The following is a 16,112-nucleotide window of genomic DNA, read 5'->3' on the forward strand; positions in this document are numbered from 1 at the left end:
GTGTGATTCTGTCAAGGACTGTGGAATGCAATTAATCCATCTCAGCATATTAAACAGCACAGCACCTGGCAGCCCTAGAGGTAAACGATGATGACAGAGCCTTGAGGTGTTGGAAATAAAGAGATAATAATAATAATATTAGTAATAACCCTTGCATTTGATATAGCGCCTTATCACGCTACAAGTGAGATGCCACAAAGTGCTTCCCTGAATATACTGTAAAGTGGATTGACTATGTATATATTGTGGGTGAAATTATGGATGATGAAGGAAGTGTTCAGAAACTGACAATAAACTTCCCCAATCTTTTGGGAAATTAAATCGGGTTGAAAATATGTCATTCGCAAATGGGATGTCACCCCACCAACCTTGTGGTTTGTGCCCGAAATTATGGCACAAAGCAAATTGGTGGCTGAGATCATGGCTCATTATCTAGGCTGCCACTGTAGTCAGGAACCTGGGCGTCTTGTTCGACCCTCAACTGTCTTTTCTCGCCCACATTCAAGCCATGACCCGCTCTGCCTTCCATCACCTCCGTAACATCGCCCGACTCCGCCACTACCTCACCCCTCAGGCCACTGAAACTCTTGTTCATGCCTTCATCACCTCCAGGCTCGACTATGCAAATACCCTGCTTGTGGGCCTTCCCAACTCCTCCCTCCACAGCTGCAGATAATCCAGAACTCTGCAGCCCGTGTCCTCTCCCGCACCAAACTCCGTGACGCATCTCCCCCATTCTCACCCGACTCCATTGGCTCCCTATCCTTCAGAGGATCCAGTTCAAGATCCTGGTCCTCACCTACAAAGCCCTCCATGGCCTCGCCCCACCCTACCTCTGTGACCTCCTAATCTCCTACCAACCCGCCCGCTCCCTCTGCTCAGCCGGCTCTGACCTGCTCCATGTCCCCCAACCCACCCGCCCCACCATTGGTGGGAGAGCCTTCAGCCACTCTGCCCCCAACCTCTGGAATTCCATCCCCCAATCACTCCGCCTCGTCCCCTCCTCAGCCTCCTTCAAGTCCTGCCCCAAGACCCTCCTCTTCGACCATGCCATCGGCCACCCCCTTCCCCTCCCCACCCTTATCCCCCCTGACCCCAGCTCGGGTCTGAAATGCTGCACTCTGTCCAGCGCCTTGGGACATCCTACTGACGTGAAAGGCTCTATACAAATATCATCTTGTTGTTGTTGTTGTAATGTGCTGCATTGTCCTTCACATGAGATGTTAAACCCGTCTGGGTATTCATGTGGATTTTAAAGATCCCAATGGCACTTCTCGAAAAGAGAAAGGAGTTTCTACCTGTGTCTCGGCTGACAATACCCGGGATAAAATTGATCATTCACTTCATGGCTGTTTGTGGGAAATTGCTGTGCACAAATTAGCTGCCACTGACAGTTACAAAATAACCAACCATCACCCTTTTCAGTAAAATCCTGTGAAGCAGGATTCCCGGTGTGAAAGGCACTATCAAATGTAAGTATTATTCATTTTATGATTCTGGTTGTCTCAATCTTGGGTGAAACATTCCAGCTAGTTTGTGCCCTGTAACGTCCCACAAACAACCAAGTAGTCAGTGACCAATTTTATTTGGGGGTTTGTTGGCTAGGACACTGGGAGAGAGAAACCTTCTCTTTTTGAATAGTGTCATGGGATCTTTAATGTCCACCTGAACAGGTAGAAGAGACCTCGGTCTCATCCAAAGGCTGTCAATGCAACAAACCTCCGGTCCTCCGGCATTGGAATTCCAATTCAGATGATGCGATTCTAAGTCCTAATTTGGGATTTGAACCCACATCCTTCTGACTCAGAGGCGAGAATGCCACCACTGAGCCAGGCTGACACACAAAATGGGCTCCAAACCACAGTCTTGACATTGTGTGCAATTTGGGGAAAAGTTGTAGATTCATCCTTAATCTGGAAGCCTGTGCTCTGCAATTCGCTGTAAGAACCAGGTAAATACAATTTTCAGAATGAAATGAAACCCAAAGATCCTCACATCATAAATCAAAGCACGGAGAGAGCAGTAAGTGGAGTCTGAAGGACTGATATATAACATATGAATGTTTCGCAATGCTCTCTCCAGACTTGCACATTCTTCGCATGAGACTGTGAACCCGAGTGACGTCTGAGAACAATGTCTCATTGTTCCTCACACTGTGTGGACTGTGATGTCCTGTCACGTGAGCTGTGAATGCTATCTTTTTATTTCAGGTTTGCAGGCACAAAGAGGCTCAAACAGAAGAAATATTATCAGCTAAATTATAGAATCAAATTTAGGGCTAATTTCACTCTGCTTAAAACTATTTAGCCAATTTGGCTTAAAGGTCATAAACAACAACACCACCACCAACAGTGTCTTTTGCATAAGACGACTGTCTCAAAGTGCTTATCCAATATGTTACGGGTCAACTAGTTAGGGCTTAGCTAAGGGCAGACAAAAGTGACTCAATCCGGCATCAACGTAACTCGTTTAGGAATGTGCAAGTTCACAACAGGCCACTCGACTCCACCTGACTGGTTCCACATAAATACCATTGCTCTCGATTTTATTTCTTACCTTCTATATCTCTAACTACCCGCACCCTCATCCCCTGCCCTCCCAACACCCCCAACCCTCAACATCGCCAATCTTGAGGGTGAAATTCGATCAGCTATTTAATAATAATAATAATAATAATCCTTGCATTTGATATAGCGCTTTTCACGTCGGGAGGACGTCCCAAAGCGCTTCACAGAATATACTGTAAAGTGAATTGACTGTATATTTGTGGGCGAACGCGGCAGCCAATTGCGCACAGCAATGTCCCACAAACAGTCGTAGATTGAAAATGACCAATTTTATTATATTGTTTTTGGTTTTTGGAGGGATTATTATTAGGCTCTGTGTGGAGTAAGGAAACTTGCCCAAGGTTTCGCCCTCTGCCTGGAATTGAACTCAGGTCTCTCGCTTGCAAAGCGAGTGCTCTAACCACTGAGCTACAGGACTCCACATTTCCTTGATTTGAGAATCCAAAGTTAACCTCATAGTCATCATCACCCAGCAACCCTCTGTTCTATATAATATATCACAGACCCTTCAGCTGGCTTAGGGTGACTTTCCATGTGTTACAGAACACAATAAATCATTCAAGATGCAGCCCCTACAAAGCTCAAGAAACATTGACCTGGTCCTTGAAAACAAGAGTAGAAGTAAAAATTAGAAATGTGACAATGAGAAATAGCATCAACTAAAGGGACACACATAGTGATCCTCTGTCTCTTAATGAAAAATAAATGTTCCCACTTTTCAGTTGAGGATTCCCAGCCTGAGTGTTGTCTAATGAGAGTTTCTGTGCTTGAGAGAATGACATTCCCCAGGATCCCTGAAGGTAAAACGTGGGAGGGCCACATTCCCATCTATCAACTAGTGTCTATTTGCTCTGATTTACTGGGTTTTTACATACAGTACAGTACAGACAGGCTGTACCATGTAGAAGAAACTCCACTTCCCCTGTGATTCCCAGGCAGGGTGAAACCTTTGGCAAGTTTCCTTACTCCACACGCCTCTGTTCAACTGCAATAAGTAGGAACCCAGTTGTTAGTCAATTGACGGATCGCTTGTTGGGGGTAAAAATTGGTCGCTCACAAAATACACAGTCAATCCTTTACAGTATGTCCTGTGAAGCGCTTTGAGATGTTTCAACAATGTGATGAGGCGCTATATTAAATTCAAGGATTTATATTATTATTATTATATACTATGCAGATAGCGTCTGCGAATAATCGGAGAGATTTCAGGATAGCAATGGTGTTGCATCTGTATACAACCAACATTGAGATGCGCTGAGCCGTGCCCAGACTGAGCAATGTCATCCTCTTATTTTCCTATAAGATTTCTTACAAAAATCAGCAACTGTTCCTTCCTTCCAAAATAAATATTGCAACTTTTAATAAAGTTTCTTGCCAGTTGCTGATTCCACCTCCAGGCCTGAGAGTTGTTCCAATACCCAAAGGATACCATTTATATTTCAACAAGTCATAAGAAGTAGTTTGCTTTGGCAAAACAGAAACCTGTGAGTGAAACATGCACTTATTGACAATTGTAAATCTGCATGGGAACTATGCTTTAGTGACCTCCATCATTATCTCAATGGTTGGGCTAATGCTGGATCATGATAACACAGAGCAGATTCACAGGATAACCTTCCAAATACACAGACACTACACTTCACAGTCCAGTAAACTCCTGATAGCTCGACCTTGACTTAACTTGTCACGTAAGTCTGATCTGTATAAATCATACAATTGCCTAAGTTGGATATCTGCCCAAGTTTGGTTTAAGAGTTTATATTCTAGTCAAGTTTGACATAACTCATGCTTTGCATAAGTCATACTATATGTATGGTCCCAACTGATACGACTTTTATAAAGTTGTAGTACTACTACTACTTAATAGGCTATAATTGTATATTGTATAGAAAGCATATGGGATCATCAACAACAACTTGCATTTATATCGTGCCCTTCAAGTGTTGCAGAGTCTCAGAGGGCTAAACAGCCTGATGCCGAGCTGGCGGGAGGGAGGAGGTGACCGTAAGTATGGTCGAAGAGGAAGTTGTGATCTAAAAGAGGGGAGGGAGGGGGCAAGGCAGAGGGATTGAGGGTGATATCAAGCTGCAAAGTCAACTCACTCCTCACAGGATGCAAGCTGTGGTGAAGGAAAAACTTAGGCTGCGTTTGTTCCAGTGAAACAAGCAGAAATTGAACTTCCTGGGGTGATATGTTGTCTAGGATTCCCACATGTCTGACTAAACATTATAACACACATTGTGGGTAGGGGGAGGGGGTTAAGTATTGAGGCGTTCAATCCATTTCTTGTGTTAACCAGAATAAGGAATGGATTAAGGAACACTGCAAATATTAACCCTTATTTCCCCCCCAAAAAGGGATACAATTTGTCTGGGATTCCCACACAGGTTGATTGATTAAATATTATATACATTATAATATAGATTTTATATAATATATGATAGAGTGACCAAAAAGTCTTGTTTTTCAGTTACCCTATTGTCTAAAAAAAAATCATAATTTCTTAAGACATTTTAATGGTATCACGACTTTTTGGGTCACTCTGTATATCATTTCACGGGAGGGATTTCAGCATTGATATTTTAAATCCATTCAATCCACTGCAAATGTTACCCCTATTTTCCCCCATTCACCCCCAACACATATTCTTCCCCAACCCAACACCCACCAAAAAAAGAGAGGGATGCAATTTACCATCGAGGTGTTGAGAAGCTTACCGTTTGAGGTCGCCCAGCCTGTAACTCTCATTCTCAATGTAAGTTTGCAGATGTTGCAAAAGCACTTTCTCCACTGCAATCCCTTCCTTAATGTTAACGACTGAAGCATACATATCACCCCGACAGACTGACAGTAGCCAGGAGCTGAGCAAGTACAGCAGCGGGCAGGGCATGTTGTAAAGTTCTTTTTGTTGCACGCAAATAATAAATAGAGATACAGTAGATCGCTGCTTAAGATCCTTTCTAATAACACTCTCCAGCCAGTCAGTCAGCCAGCCAGCCAGCCTCCCTGCCTTCCTTCCCAGCCTCGCAGCTCAGACAGAACTTAGTCTTATTTCTGGCAATGAACTTTTAGCTGTGCATTACTGGTCATTACTGAAGAGGGATGGTATTTGGAGAGCAGGGAGCAGAGACAGCCCACCCCACACACACACACACACACCCCTTTCCACAGGATTTGTATATCTTCCTCCACACATGGCAATCCACAAGGGTGAGTACATCGGGCTTACTGCTGGGGAGAAAGCCAGTGAGTTTCTCTGTCTGCAAAACTTTCCACCTGGCATCGAATGGACTGAAATCACTGTAAATAATCACCGTATTTGACACAGTGCCAATAATAATAATGATAATCCTTGCATTTGATATAGCACCTTATTACATTGTTGAGACGTCTCAAAATGTTACACAGAATGTATTGTAAAGTGAATTGACTGTATATTTTGTAGGCGAAACGCGGCAGCCAATTGCGCACAGCAGCGTCCCACAAACAGTGGTGGATTGAGCGGCCAAAATTTAAGGGGGATGGATTATAATAAATAATAATAATAATAATCCTTGCATTTGATACAGTGCTTTTCACGTCTTTGAGACGTCGAAAAGCGCTTCACGGAGTATACTCTAAAGTGAATTGACTGTATATTTGTGGGCGAAACCCGGCAGCCAAATACACACAGCAGCGTCCCCACAAACAGTCGTTTTAGGATGAGGTGAGAATTAAGTGGAAATTAGACAGGAACATTTTTTTGGGTCAGCCGGGTGTCTGGCACATGCGGAAACCCATCACTGTGCTTAAGAGTCTCCAAACCAAACTGAGAATTCCATGCATCCCACCCACACATGGAAAATCCAGAGATAAATTGTTGGAATGGATCTAGTGGTGGGAACATCTGAAAAGGCATCAAAGAGAAAAGCTTCAGCTGTTCCCCAGTGCACTATCCGGGATCCCCAAGTCTTGAGACATCTCAAAGCACATCACAGGATACACTGTAAAGTGACTTGTTGACGAAACACAGCAGCCAATTGAACAAGCAGTGTCCCTCAAACACTTGTGGATTGAGTGACCAAATTATTCTCATATTATTTGTTTATTTTTGAAGGAATTATTACCCCCAGAAAGCAATCCGCCAATCAATTAATAACCTGGTTCACACTTACTGCTAAGTAAACAGAGGTGTGTGGAGTAAGGAAACTTGTCTAAGGTTTTGCCCTGCCTGGGAATCAAACCCAGGTCCTCTCATTTGCGGGCAAGTGCTCTAACCAATACTCTACAGGAATCCAACCTGCACCTAATACTCTCTGCAATTAGGCTTTCCACTGGGAAATGGCATTGAATGGAGGCATGAAATGATCTGTGGGTCATAGTGAGAAATGGGAAAGGCAATGGGTGAAGGGGGTTCATTCATTGGAATTCTAAGCAGGTTGAGGTTATAAGCCTACAAATACACAGTCACTACAACAACAACAACAAGAGTGTACACTCAACAGTAATTGTTTCTGGTCAGCCAAGTGTCTGACACATGCGGAAAACCAACACCATGCTTAAGAGTATCAAACCAAACTGAAAGTTCAGTGTATCCCACTTACAACAACAACAACAAGATTCCATTTATAGAGCGCCTTTCACGTCGGGAGGACGTCCCAAGGCGCTGTACAGTTGGGTCAGGACCCGAGCATTGGGGAAATGGTCAGGGTGAGGGAAGGGAGGGAGCGAGGAGGGGGTAGAGAGTCGAGAGGGGAGCTGAAGGCTGAAGGTCAAAGAGAAAGGTCTTGAGACCGGCCTTGAAGGAGGAAAGGGAGGAAGCGGCGAAGGCACTGGGGGATGGAGTTCCAGAGCCTCGGGGCTGAGAGGCTGAAGGCCCGGCCACCGATGGTAGGGCGGTTGGGGCGGGGGATGTGGAGCAGACCGGAGCCAGAGGAACGGAGGGTACGGGCAGGTAGGTAGGGGGATAGTAGGTCAGAGAGGTAGGAGGGAGCAAGGCCGTGAATGGCCTTGTAGGTGAGGGTGAGGATCTTGAATTCGATCCTCTGGGGGATGGGGAGCCAGTGGAGGCGAGCGAGGGTGGGAGTGATGTGGTCCCGAAGCCTGGTGCGGGACAGTACACGAGCTGCAGAGTTCTGAATGACCTGCAGTGTGGAGGGAGGGCCGGGAAGGCCGGCGAGGAGAGAGTTCCCATAGTCCAGCCTTGAGGTGATAAAGGCGTGGACCAGAGTTTCAGCAGCGTGAGTGTAACAATTATTACATGTGGAAATACAACAACTTGCACTTATATAGCGCTCTCCACACAGGATAGCGTCTCAGAGCAGAAATTCACGAGTAATGGAATGAGCACTCACTTAATGGAGTGGTGTGTCTTGCCTAACTAATTTGCGAGAGCCAAGGATTGGGGTATGTTGGGATACTGCCGGAGCTTTTCTCTAGAATGCCTTTTGAGGGGTTCCCACCTAACTGGCATCATGTGCGGATTATTTATTGTGATTTAACTGAGGTATTCAGGTTGGATTTTTTTTGTTCAGCCAAATGTCTGACACATGCAGAAACCCATCAACATGCTTAAAAGTAACCAGAATTCCAGCCATCCCACCTCACATGGAAATTCCAGAGATATTTATTGGAATGGAAAGCACACTCTCTGCCTGGAGGAATGTGTCCTATTTACCCAATTTCATAAGAACATAAGAACATAAGAATTAGGAGCAGCAGTAGGCCATTCGGCCCCTCAAACCCTGCCCCGCCATTTGATAAGATCATGGCTGATCTTCAGACCTAACTCTAATTACCTGCCCTATCCCCATATCCCCTAATCCCTCTATTTTTAAAAAATCTATCAGTCTCAGCCTTGAAGATGTTCAAGGACTGAGCAGCTACAGCCTTCTGGGATAGTGAATTCCAGAAATTCACTGCCCTCTGAGTAAAGAAATGTTTCCTCAACTCTGTCGGAAATGTTTCCTCAACTATTTCGGAAAGTATTAGGCTTGGGTTAGCAAGAGCCAAGGCTTGGGGACCTCAGAATACGCGTTGGGATGCTGCTGGAGTCTAACCAGCTAGAATTGCATAGCTTGCCATTAATATTGCTGACTGGCAAGCTTTCCCGTTATTTGTCCAGCAAGGACCACCCTACCCATTAGGGCTTTGGCTTTCAGGGTTACCGGTAGCTAAGTGAGAAGAGTCCTGCCCCCCCCAGTGAACGGTCTGTCTTTCCAAGTGTTGCCAATGACTCAAGCTGGCGGTGCTGTTATCTGCAATGCCCTGGAGTATTGCGGACTTGCCTGGCTCAGGAACTGGATTACTGAGACTGCCGCAGAGGGTTGGCTCGAGTCTGATATTCTTTTGCCAAACCTGCTACCTTGGAGCTAATTCAGCTCCAAGGAGACCTCGCTTACCTCCTCACCAAGGAGGATAGTCCATTAGTTGAGATAATAATTGCTGCTTCAGGTAATCAGATATTTTTAAGCTCTTCACAGGAATTATTGCAAATTGCATTAACTGTGTATTGTAGGTAAGCACAGCAGGCAATTTGTTCACATCAATGTACCATAAACAGATCGACGGATCATTATCTGCCATGAAAATGATGGCACTCACACCAATCCTCTTGATGTCTGTATACAGTGAAACACTTGTACAGTTAAATACTTCTAAATACAATTAATATCATTCTTGCACTGTAGAAAAAAAACATGGGGGTAATAGGACTTTGTGGAGTTAACAGTTGGAGATAACTGGAGTTATCCCCAGTGCAGTGCTGGGGATATGATACGTTGTGGGTGTTGCCGTCTTTTGAGTGTGATGCTAGACCCAAGGTTCATCTGTCTGTTCAGGGAGAGAGTTAAACATCCCATGAGGCTACTCAAAAAGAGAAGGGAGTTTCTCCCAGTGTCCTGGCCAACAATCCTCCGGATTAATTGATCCTCACGTTGGTATGCGTGAAATGGTGTTGGATTTGCGTGCAAAAAAAACAGGCCCTAGGTATGACAGTAATTACTTGTGAAGCACTTGTTTTCAACCTGATGAAGTGCTATAAAAATGGAAGTTCGTTCTTTCCAAACCAGAACATATATCTAATGCTTCCTCCCAACCACATCTTTATATTCTCGGCACGGTTGGAAACAGGTTTGAATTGGATTTTTGCACACTGGCTGTCAGTGAGATTTATGGCTTTAGTGTGGTGTTGGCTGCTTTTCACTCCAGATGGTGTGCTTTCATTCCCTGGTATCGCTGCTTTAAAATTCAACAGGAAACAATAAACCGCAACACGGTTCATAAGCAGAGATCCTAACTAGGGTTTTTTTTAATACAAGAAAAAATTTGTTTTTACTGGGGTTAAAGAGGAGAGAATATGTATCTAGCAGTAAGTAAGAACCCGATAGCTAGTCGACTGGCGGATCACTTTCCGGAGGCAATAATCCCTTAAAAAAATAATGATTTGGTCATTCAATCGACGACCGTGTGTGGGACACTGCTGTGCGTAATTGGCTATCGCCTTTCGCCCACAAATTATACAGTTAATTCACTTTACAGTATATTCTGTGAAGCACTTTGAGATGTCTCGATGATGTGATAAGGTGCTGCATCAAATAGAAGGGTTATTATTATTATTATTATTTGTGGTTTCCTACACGCAAACCTTATGAGCTCAAACCCCGCACAGATCTGATAGAATTTCATGGCTATTTCAGCTACAGGGAACCAGCGTCATGATCTGCTGCTAATGAAATCTTGCAGCCGCTGCTTTTTTAAAAAAGGGAAGGACTCGGCGTTTTAAAACAGCAACATCTTGCACGTATATAGCCCTGTTCATGCAGGGAAGCATCTCAGAGCGCTTAAATAGTACTCTCTGTGAAACCGTAAAATCACATCGAAGGGACGTCTCAAAGCACTTCACGGGACTTACTGCACCCACCCTATCTCTGGGTTCTCCTTTTGACCATACTCTCCCAACCACTTCCTCCTCTCTACCAATTCTAGCCTGTTTCACACTCCTCCACCGACACCATCCCACCAGCAAGGGTTGGGCCAATTTCTCCTTCCCTCTGGAATTCTCTCCCTAAATCCCTCTGCGTCTCACCGTCCCTCTCTGCTGTCAAGTCCTGTCTGAAGACCTAAATCTTTGACAGCACTTTCAGCCACCTCCCTTCCTCACGTTTCCATCTCCCCCACCCCAACTCAGGCTCCTGCTCAGCTTAAGCGAAACATTTTGAGACATTCTCCTAATGTGAAGTACTCTCTCTGAGCCGAAGGGTCATTGATGTCTGATGCTTTTTTGTTCTATTTGGACAAAAGCACAAATAAACAATTTAAAACAAATTATTTGTGGACGTGAGGCGGAATTTAGGTTTGAAACCAAGAGTTATTTTCTAGGTTTATTAAAGTATATTGTAGTTTTTGGAAAAAAGGTGCATTCGATGGTAAAATATGGATGAGTATTATTGACTTAAATCCGGCCATTAAATTTGATTTAGAGAATACTATTCTCCTATTTTATAGCAAATGCTACAATCGCCCACAAAACATGCAGTCACTTCACTTTATAGTATATTCTGTGAAGCCCTTTGAGACATCTAGAAGATGTGAAAAGGCACTGTATCAAATGCAAGGATTATTATTAATATTATTCATTCACAACACGTTTACTTATAATGTGAGGCAAATAGACTCTTATTTCAGAGGTTCCACTTGCATTCCCTAAAATAAACATTTTAACAGGCTGGTTTATTTAGCATTCAGAAGTTAGTTGCTTTGAGTTTAACAATCTGGACAAATGCCAGACAATACGAAGCCTCTCTCTGTGAAATGCTCTTTCACTTTTTTCTCCTTCTCTCCGTATTGATGGCAAACGTTTTAAAGGCTAAAGATTAAGATGATTTTAATATTTCCTTTCTTGGTTTTCATTTCTCTGCTCGCCACCTCTCTAATTGCTCTCTGATCGCTTTCTATCAGCCTGGCTCATTGTTACTTGTCAACCTGGTTCAGTTAGTAGGTGTGAGCCTGGTACATTCACTCTCCAAGCCTACTGAGCCCAACCCCCAGCTCGGGTCGAAATCCTTGACTGTCCAGCGCCTTGGGACGTCCTCCTGATGTGAAAGACATTATACAAGTTGTTGTTGTGATTGTTGTTGTTGCTGTTGTTTGTGTCAGCCAGTTAGTTGGTGTCAGCCTGGCTCAGTTGGTTGGTGTCAGCCTGGCTCAGTTGGTTGGTGTCAGCCTGGCTCAGTTGGTTGGTGTCAGCCTGGCTCAGTTGGTTGGTGTCAGCCTGGCTCAGTGGGAATGGTTGCTCAGCATGGCTCAGGTGGTACCTGTTGGCTTGTCTCAATTTGTGAGGGTCAACTTGTCTCAGCTGGTAGCTTGGCTGACTCAGCTTGGTATCCCATCATCTCATAACCCTGAATCCCTTTAATATCCTTTAGCTTGTCTATATGGCTTCACAGTTACTTACTGAATTCTTAGAATTATGGAATACTAGAATCTTACAGCACAGAAGGAGGCTATTTGGCCCATCTTGTTCAAATCCATTCACTTTCCTACCTCTCCAATCTCCTCACTCTCCAATCCACCACCCGGGGCCTCTGCTCACTCAGTCTCCTGCTCATCCCTCGCACCTTCCGCCCTCCCATCGGAGGTTGTGCTTTTAGACACTACCCCCTAAAACCCTGGAAGACTCTCTCTCAATCCCTCCGTCTTGCCCCTCTCTCCCCCTTTTCAAGTCAAGCCTGAAAACTATCCTCTTCGACCGTGCTTATGGCCACCTCCCCCCTCCCCCCTCCCCCGGCTCCGCCACTGTTAAGCGTTCTAAGGCGCTGCCCTGTGTGGAGGGCGCTATATAAGTGCACGTTTTTGTTGTTGTGCTGGCTCTTTGAAAGAACTATCCAACTCTCCCGCTCTTACCACATAACCCTCAATTTTTCCTTTCTAAGTACTCGCCCAATTCCCTTTTAAAAGCTACTATGAAATCTGCGTCCACCACCTTTTTCAGGCAGCGCATCATGGACTCTAACAATTCTCTGGGTAATAAAACATTCTTCTCAACTCCCCTCAGGTTCTTTTGCCAATTATCTTAATTCTGTGTTTTCCGGTTACAGATTCACTCGCCAGAGGAAACAGTTTCTCTTTATTTACTCTATCAAATTCCCCCATAATTTTGAACACATCTATTAAATCTCCCATTAATTCGTAAGTTCAGTAAATTCTTGAAAGTTAAGAATCTGGGATATCTTAAGAAGTTCAGAAAACTATTTTTCAAATGAAGGCTGAATTGGAAACAAATCTCCAAAATTCTCCCTGATCTCAAGTGTTAAGATAATATCTCCAGGAATTTATGATCTCAAACCCTGAAGTGTTTGTGTATTTTGTGGGTGAACATCGCAGCCAATTTGCATTTGCACAAAGCAATGTTCCACAAAGTGAATGATCATTTTTATTATCTTGGGGATTGTTGGCCGGAAAAACCAAGTGAAACGATTTTTTTTCAACAACAACAAATCACAGTTGTATAGCGCCTTTCAAAGAATACCATGGAATCTTTAGCGTCAACCCGAAAAAAACACAGAAAGAACCTTGGTTTCATATCTCATCTGATCCAAAGGATGGCTCCTCCGATTATGCCACAGTCGCCAACACTGCATTGGAGTCTATGAGCTCTAAGTCCTGTCTTGGGGTTTGAAGAGTGGACTACCACTGAGCCAGGCTGACACCATTTAATATGAATTTAAGCAAAAAAAGAAAAAAAAATCCTTGCGTTTGATATAGCGCTTTTCATGTCTTCGAGACGTCTCAAAGCGCTTCACAGAATATACTATAAAGTGAATTGACTGTATATTTTGTGGGAGAAACCCGGCAGCCAATTGCGCACAGCAGTGTCCCATAAACAGTCGTGGATTGAGTGATCCATCGTTTTTTTGAAGGAATTATTAGCCTCCGGAAAAGTGATCCACCAATCAATTAACAACTGGGTTCCAACTTACTGCTAGGTAAACAGAGGCGTGTGGAGTAAGGAAATTTGCCCAACATTTGGCCCTGCCGAGAATCAAACCCAGGCCTCTCGCTTATGCGGCGAGTGCTCTAACCACTGAGCTGCAGGACTCCACAAGTTCATACACTTCATACTTGTAATACTCCGATGTAGTCACTTACCCATAGTTAAACAGCACATTTATCTGGCAAATGGTTATTTGGACTGAAAAAAGAGTTCTCCCAGAGACTGGCACTAATCCAGTCTGTTCTGTGCCTTCTCTCTTGTAGTTTGACCCACAGCAATCATTCTGTGCGTGTTCTCTTTTGTTATTTTATGTTTTTAAAATCGAGAACTCTTGCTACCATGGAAACAACTAAGAGACATCCTAGCTCTTTCCAGATGGATTAAATTATCTCGAGATTTCTCCGGCAACAGAATTTTTAAAATCTAATGCTAGGAATATACCTGGCAGGCAGTCAGCTGTTATTGGCAAAACCATTTGCAAGATCACAAGATTGTTCTGGATGAAGAAGGCCCTTCGGCCCATCTGATCTCATCTCTCCAGGATACCTCCTCCACCGTCTTCCATCACAGCATTTAGCTGCATTTTAAACTGCGATAGGACCTGGGTTCGATGCCTCTATTTACTTAGCAGTAAGTAGGAACCCGGTTGCTGGTCAATTCGTGGATTGCTTTCCAGGGGTAAAAATCCCTCCAAAAAAAATTACACTTACAGATATCCTCCCAATATGAAAGGCAGTACTGGAAAAACTTATTGGATTAATGACTGTGTTTCTCTGATGAGTGTATCTGTTTTAGAATATTATTGTTATTGCTCAGTTTGTTGCTGAACTCCAGATAGGGCAAATTTGGCCAGGGACACAGTACCTCATCCAGGGATTGTCTGGTCACCCTATCTAGTGAGGTCCCCTCTGGAAATCTAAACAAATCTGATGTAAATGTACCTATTAACATTTTCAGAGGTATGAAATTCCTTCCGTAAGACCATTTGGTCTTAATAATTATACACCGACAAAATGTACAGTCAATTCACTTTGCAGTATATTCTGTGAAGCGCTTTGAGAAGTCTTGACAGCGTGATAATGCTCTATATCACATGCAAGGACTATTATATTTATCAGTATAAATCCTGTGGCAAACTTTGAGAATTCCTCCCAATGTGAAAGGCATTTTGTTGAATGGAAGGATTTATCTTTTCGAATTAGGAGCAAAATTTAAGAACTTTCCACAATTCTGCACATTCTTTAACTGTAAGACAAGATGGTATTGCAGGCTAAGACCAGGTGGAATTTCAGGCCGGATGTTTGCACTTACAATGTAAAGGCTGAGATCCCCATTGCTTGAACTGGTGTGTGACTTGGCTCTGACTGCTTATGCTGGACTGAGTTCAGAACAGGGAGCTCATTGCCAGAGTCAGAATGAAGGGCAGTGAGTTTGCAGAGAAGACAGTCTTGTGCTGTGTGGGTAAAATAAACCTCCATCCAAACTCCTTTACGTTTTGCAACCAACAAATTATCTCTTAGAAGAATGTCCATTTGCATCCAATGACCCTCTTTAGATAAACACACAGTATCCATTAACAAGTTCACACGTGCATTGACTTGGCGCAGTGGGTTGGCTTGCAGACTCTTTGCCTCGGGGACTTGGATTTGAGTCAAGCCCAGATTGACGGAAGAAAGCTTCCCTTTTAATAATAATAATAATAACAATCCTTGCATTTGATATAGCGCTTTTCACGTCTTCTAGACGTCTCAAAGCGCTTCACAGAATAATAATAATAATAATAATCCTTGCATTTGATATAGCGCTTTTCACGTCGGGAGGACATCCCAAAGCGCTTCACAGAACACACTGTAAAGTGAATGGACTGTATATTTGTGGGCAAACGCGGCAGCCAATTGCGCATTGCAATGTCCCACAGACAGTCGTGGATTGAAAATGACCAATTTATTATTGTTTTGTTTTTGGAGGGATTATTATTAGGCTCTGTGTGGAGTAAGGAAACTTGCCCAAGATTTCACTCTGCCGGGAATAGAACTCAGGTCTCTCACTTGCAAAGCGAGTGCTCTAACCACTGAGCTATAGGACTCCACCTGTATGCTGGCTGAATGCTGGCTGTATGGCTGTAGGTAAAATATGCTTAGTTTTTTTGCATCCGGCTTGTAAAGGTGCTTTTCCATAATAATAATAATCCTTGCATTTGATATAGCGCCTTATCACGTTGTTGAGACATCTCAAAGCGCTTCACAGGATATACTGTAAAATGAATTAACTGTATATTTTGTAGGCGAAAAATAGCCTTTGTGGATTTCAGAAAGAAAAGGAGAAGTAACAATACAAAATTCATTTGAAATGATTTATTCAGGAAAATCTTGACTGTGAATAAATATTGAAATAAGCATTTGTCAAGGATGCTAATTTTTCAATTGTTTTAAAATCATAAATATTACAGTACAAAGACCTCCTCCACTGGAGCTATACATTCTAACCCCAATTCCCTAGTGTTCTCCTCATAGTTTTTCATAAACGGTTCGGAAGTGAGAAATCAAGTTAGAGAGACGTTTAGAGAAGAGACA

At 43.5% G+C, this 16,112-nt stretch overlaps 1 protein-coding gene across 1 annotated transcript in view; it reads right to left on the reverse strand.

Annotated features, from left to right (window-relative positions):
* Window positions 1–5,617, reverse strand: part of p4ha3 (prolyl 4-hydroxylase, alpha polypeptide III) — a 38,076-nt gene extending 32,459 nt beyond the window's left edge. The window contains exon 1 of the mRNA XM_007891164.2: window positions 5,285–5,617. Within this exon, the coding sequence (XP_007889355.1) occupies window positions 5,285–5,457 (173 nt within the window). The 5' untranslated portion in view covers window positions 5,458–5,617. The remainder of the gene's footprint in view (window positions 1–5,284) is intronic.
* Window positions 5,618–16,112: the final 10,495 nt, after the last annotated feature.

This window comes from Callorhinchus milii, unplaced genomic scaffold (genome assembly GCF_018977255.1).
Source record: "Callorhinchus milii isolate IMCB2004 unplaced genomic scaffold, IMCB_Cmil_1.0 Scaffold4, whole genome shotgun sequence".
Lineage (NCBI taxonomy): Eukaryota > Metazoa > Chordata > Chondrichthyes > Chimaeriformes > Callorhinchidae > Callorhinchus > Callorhinchus milii.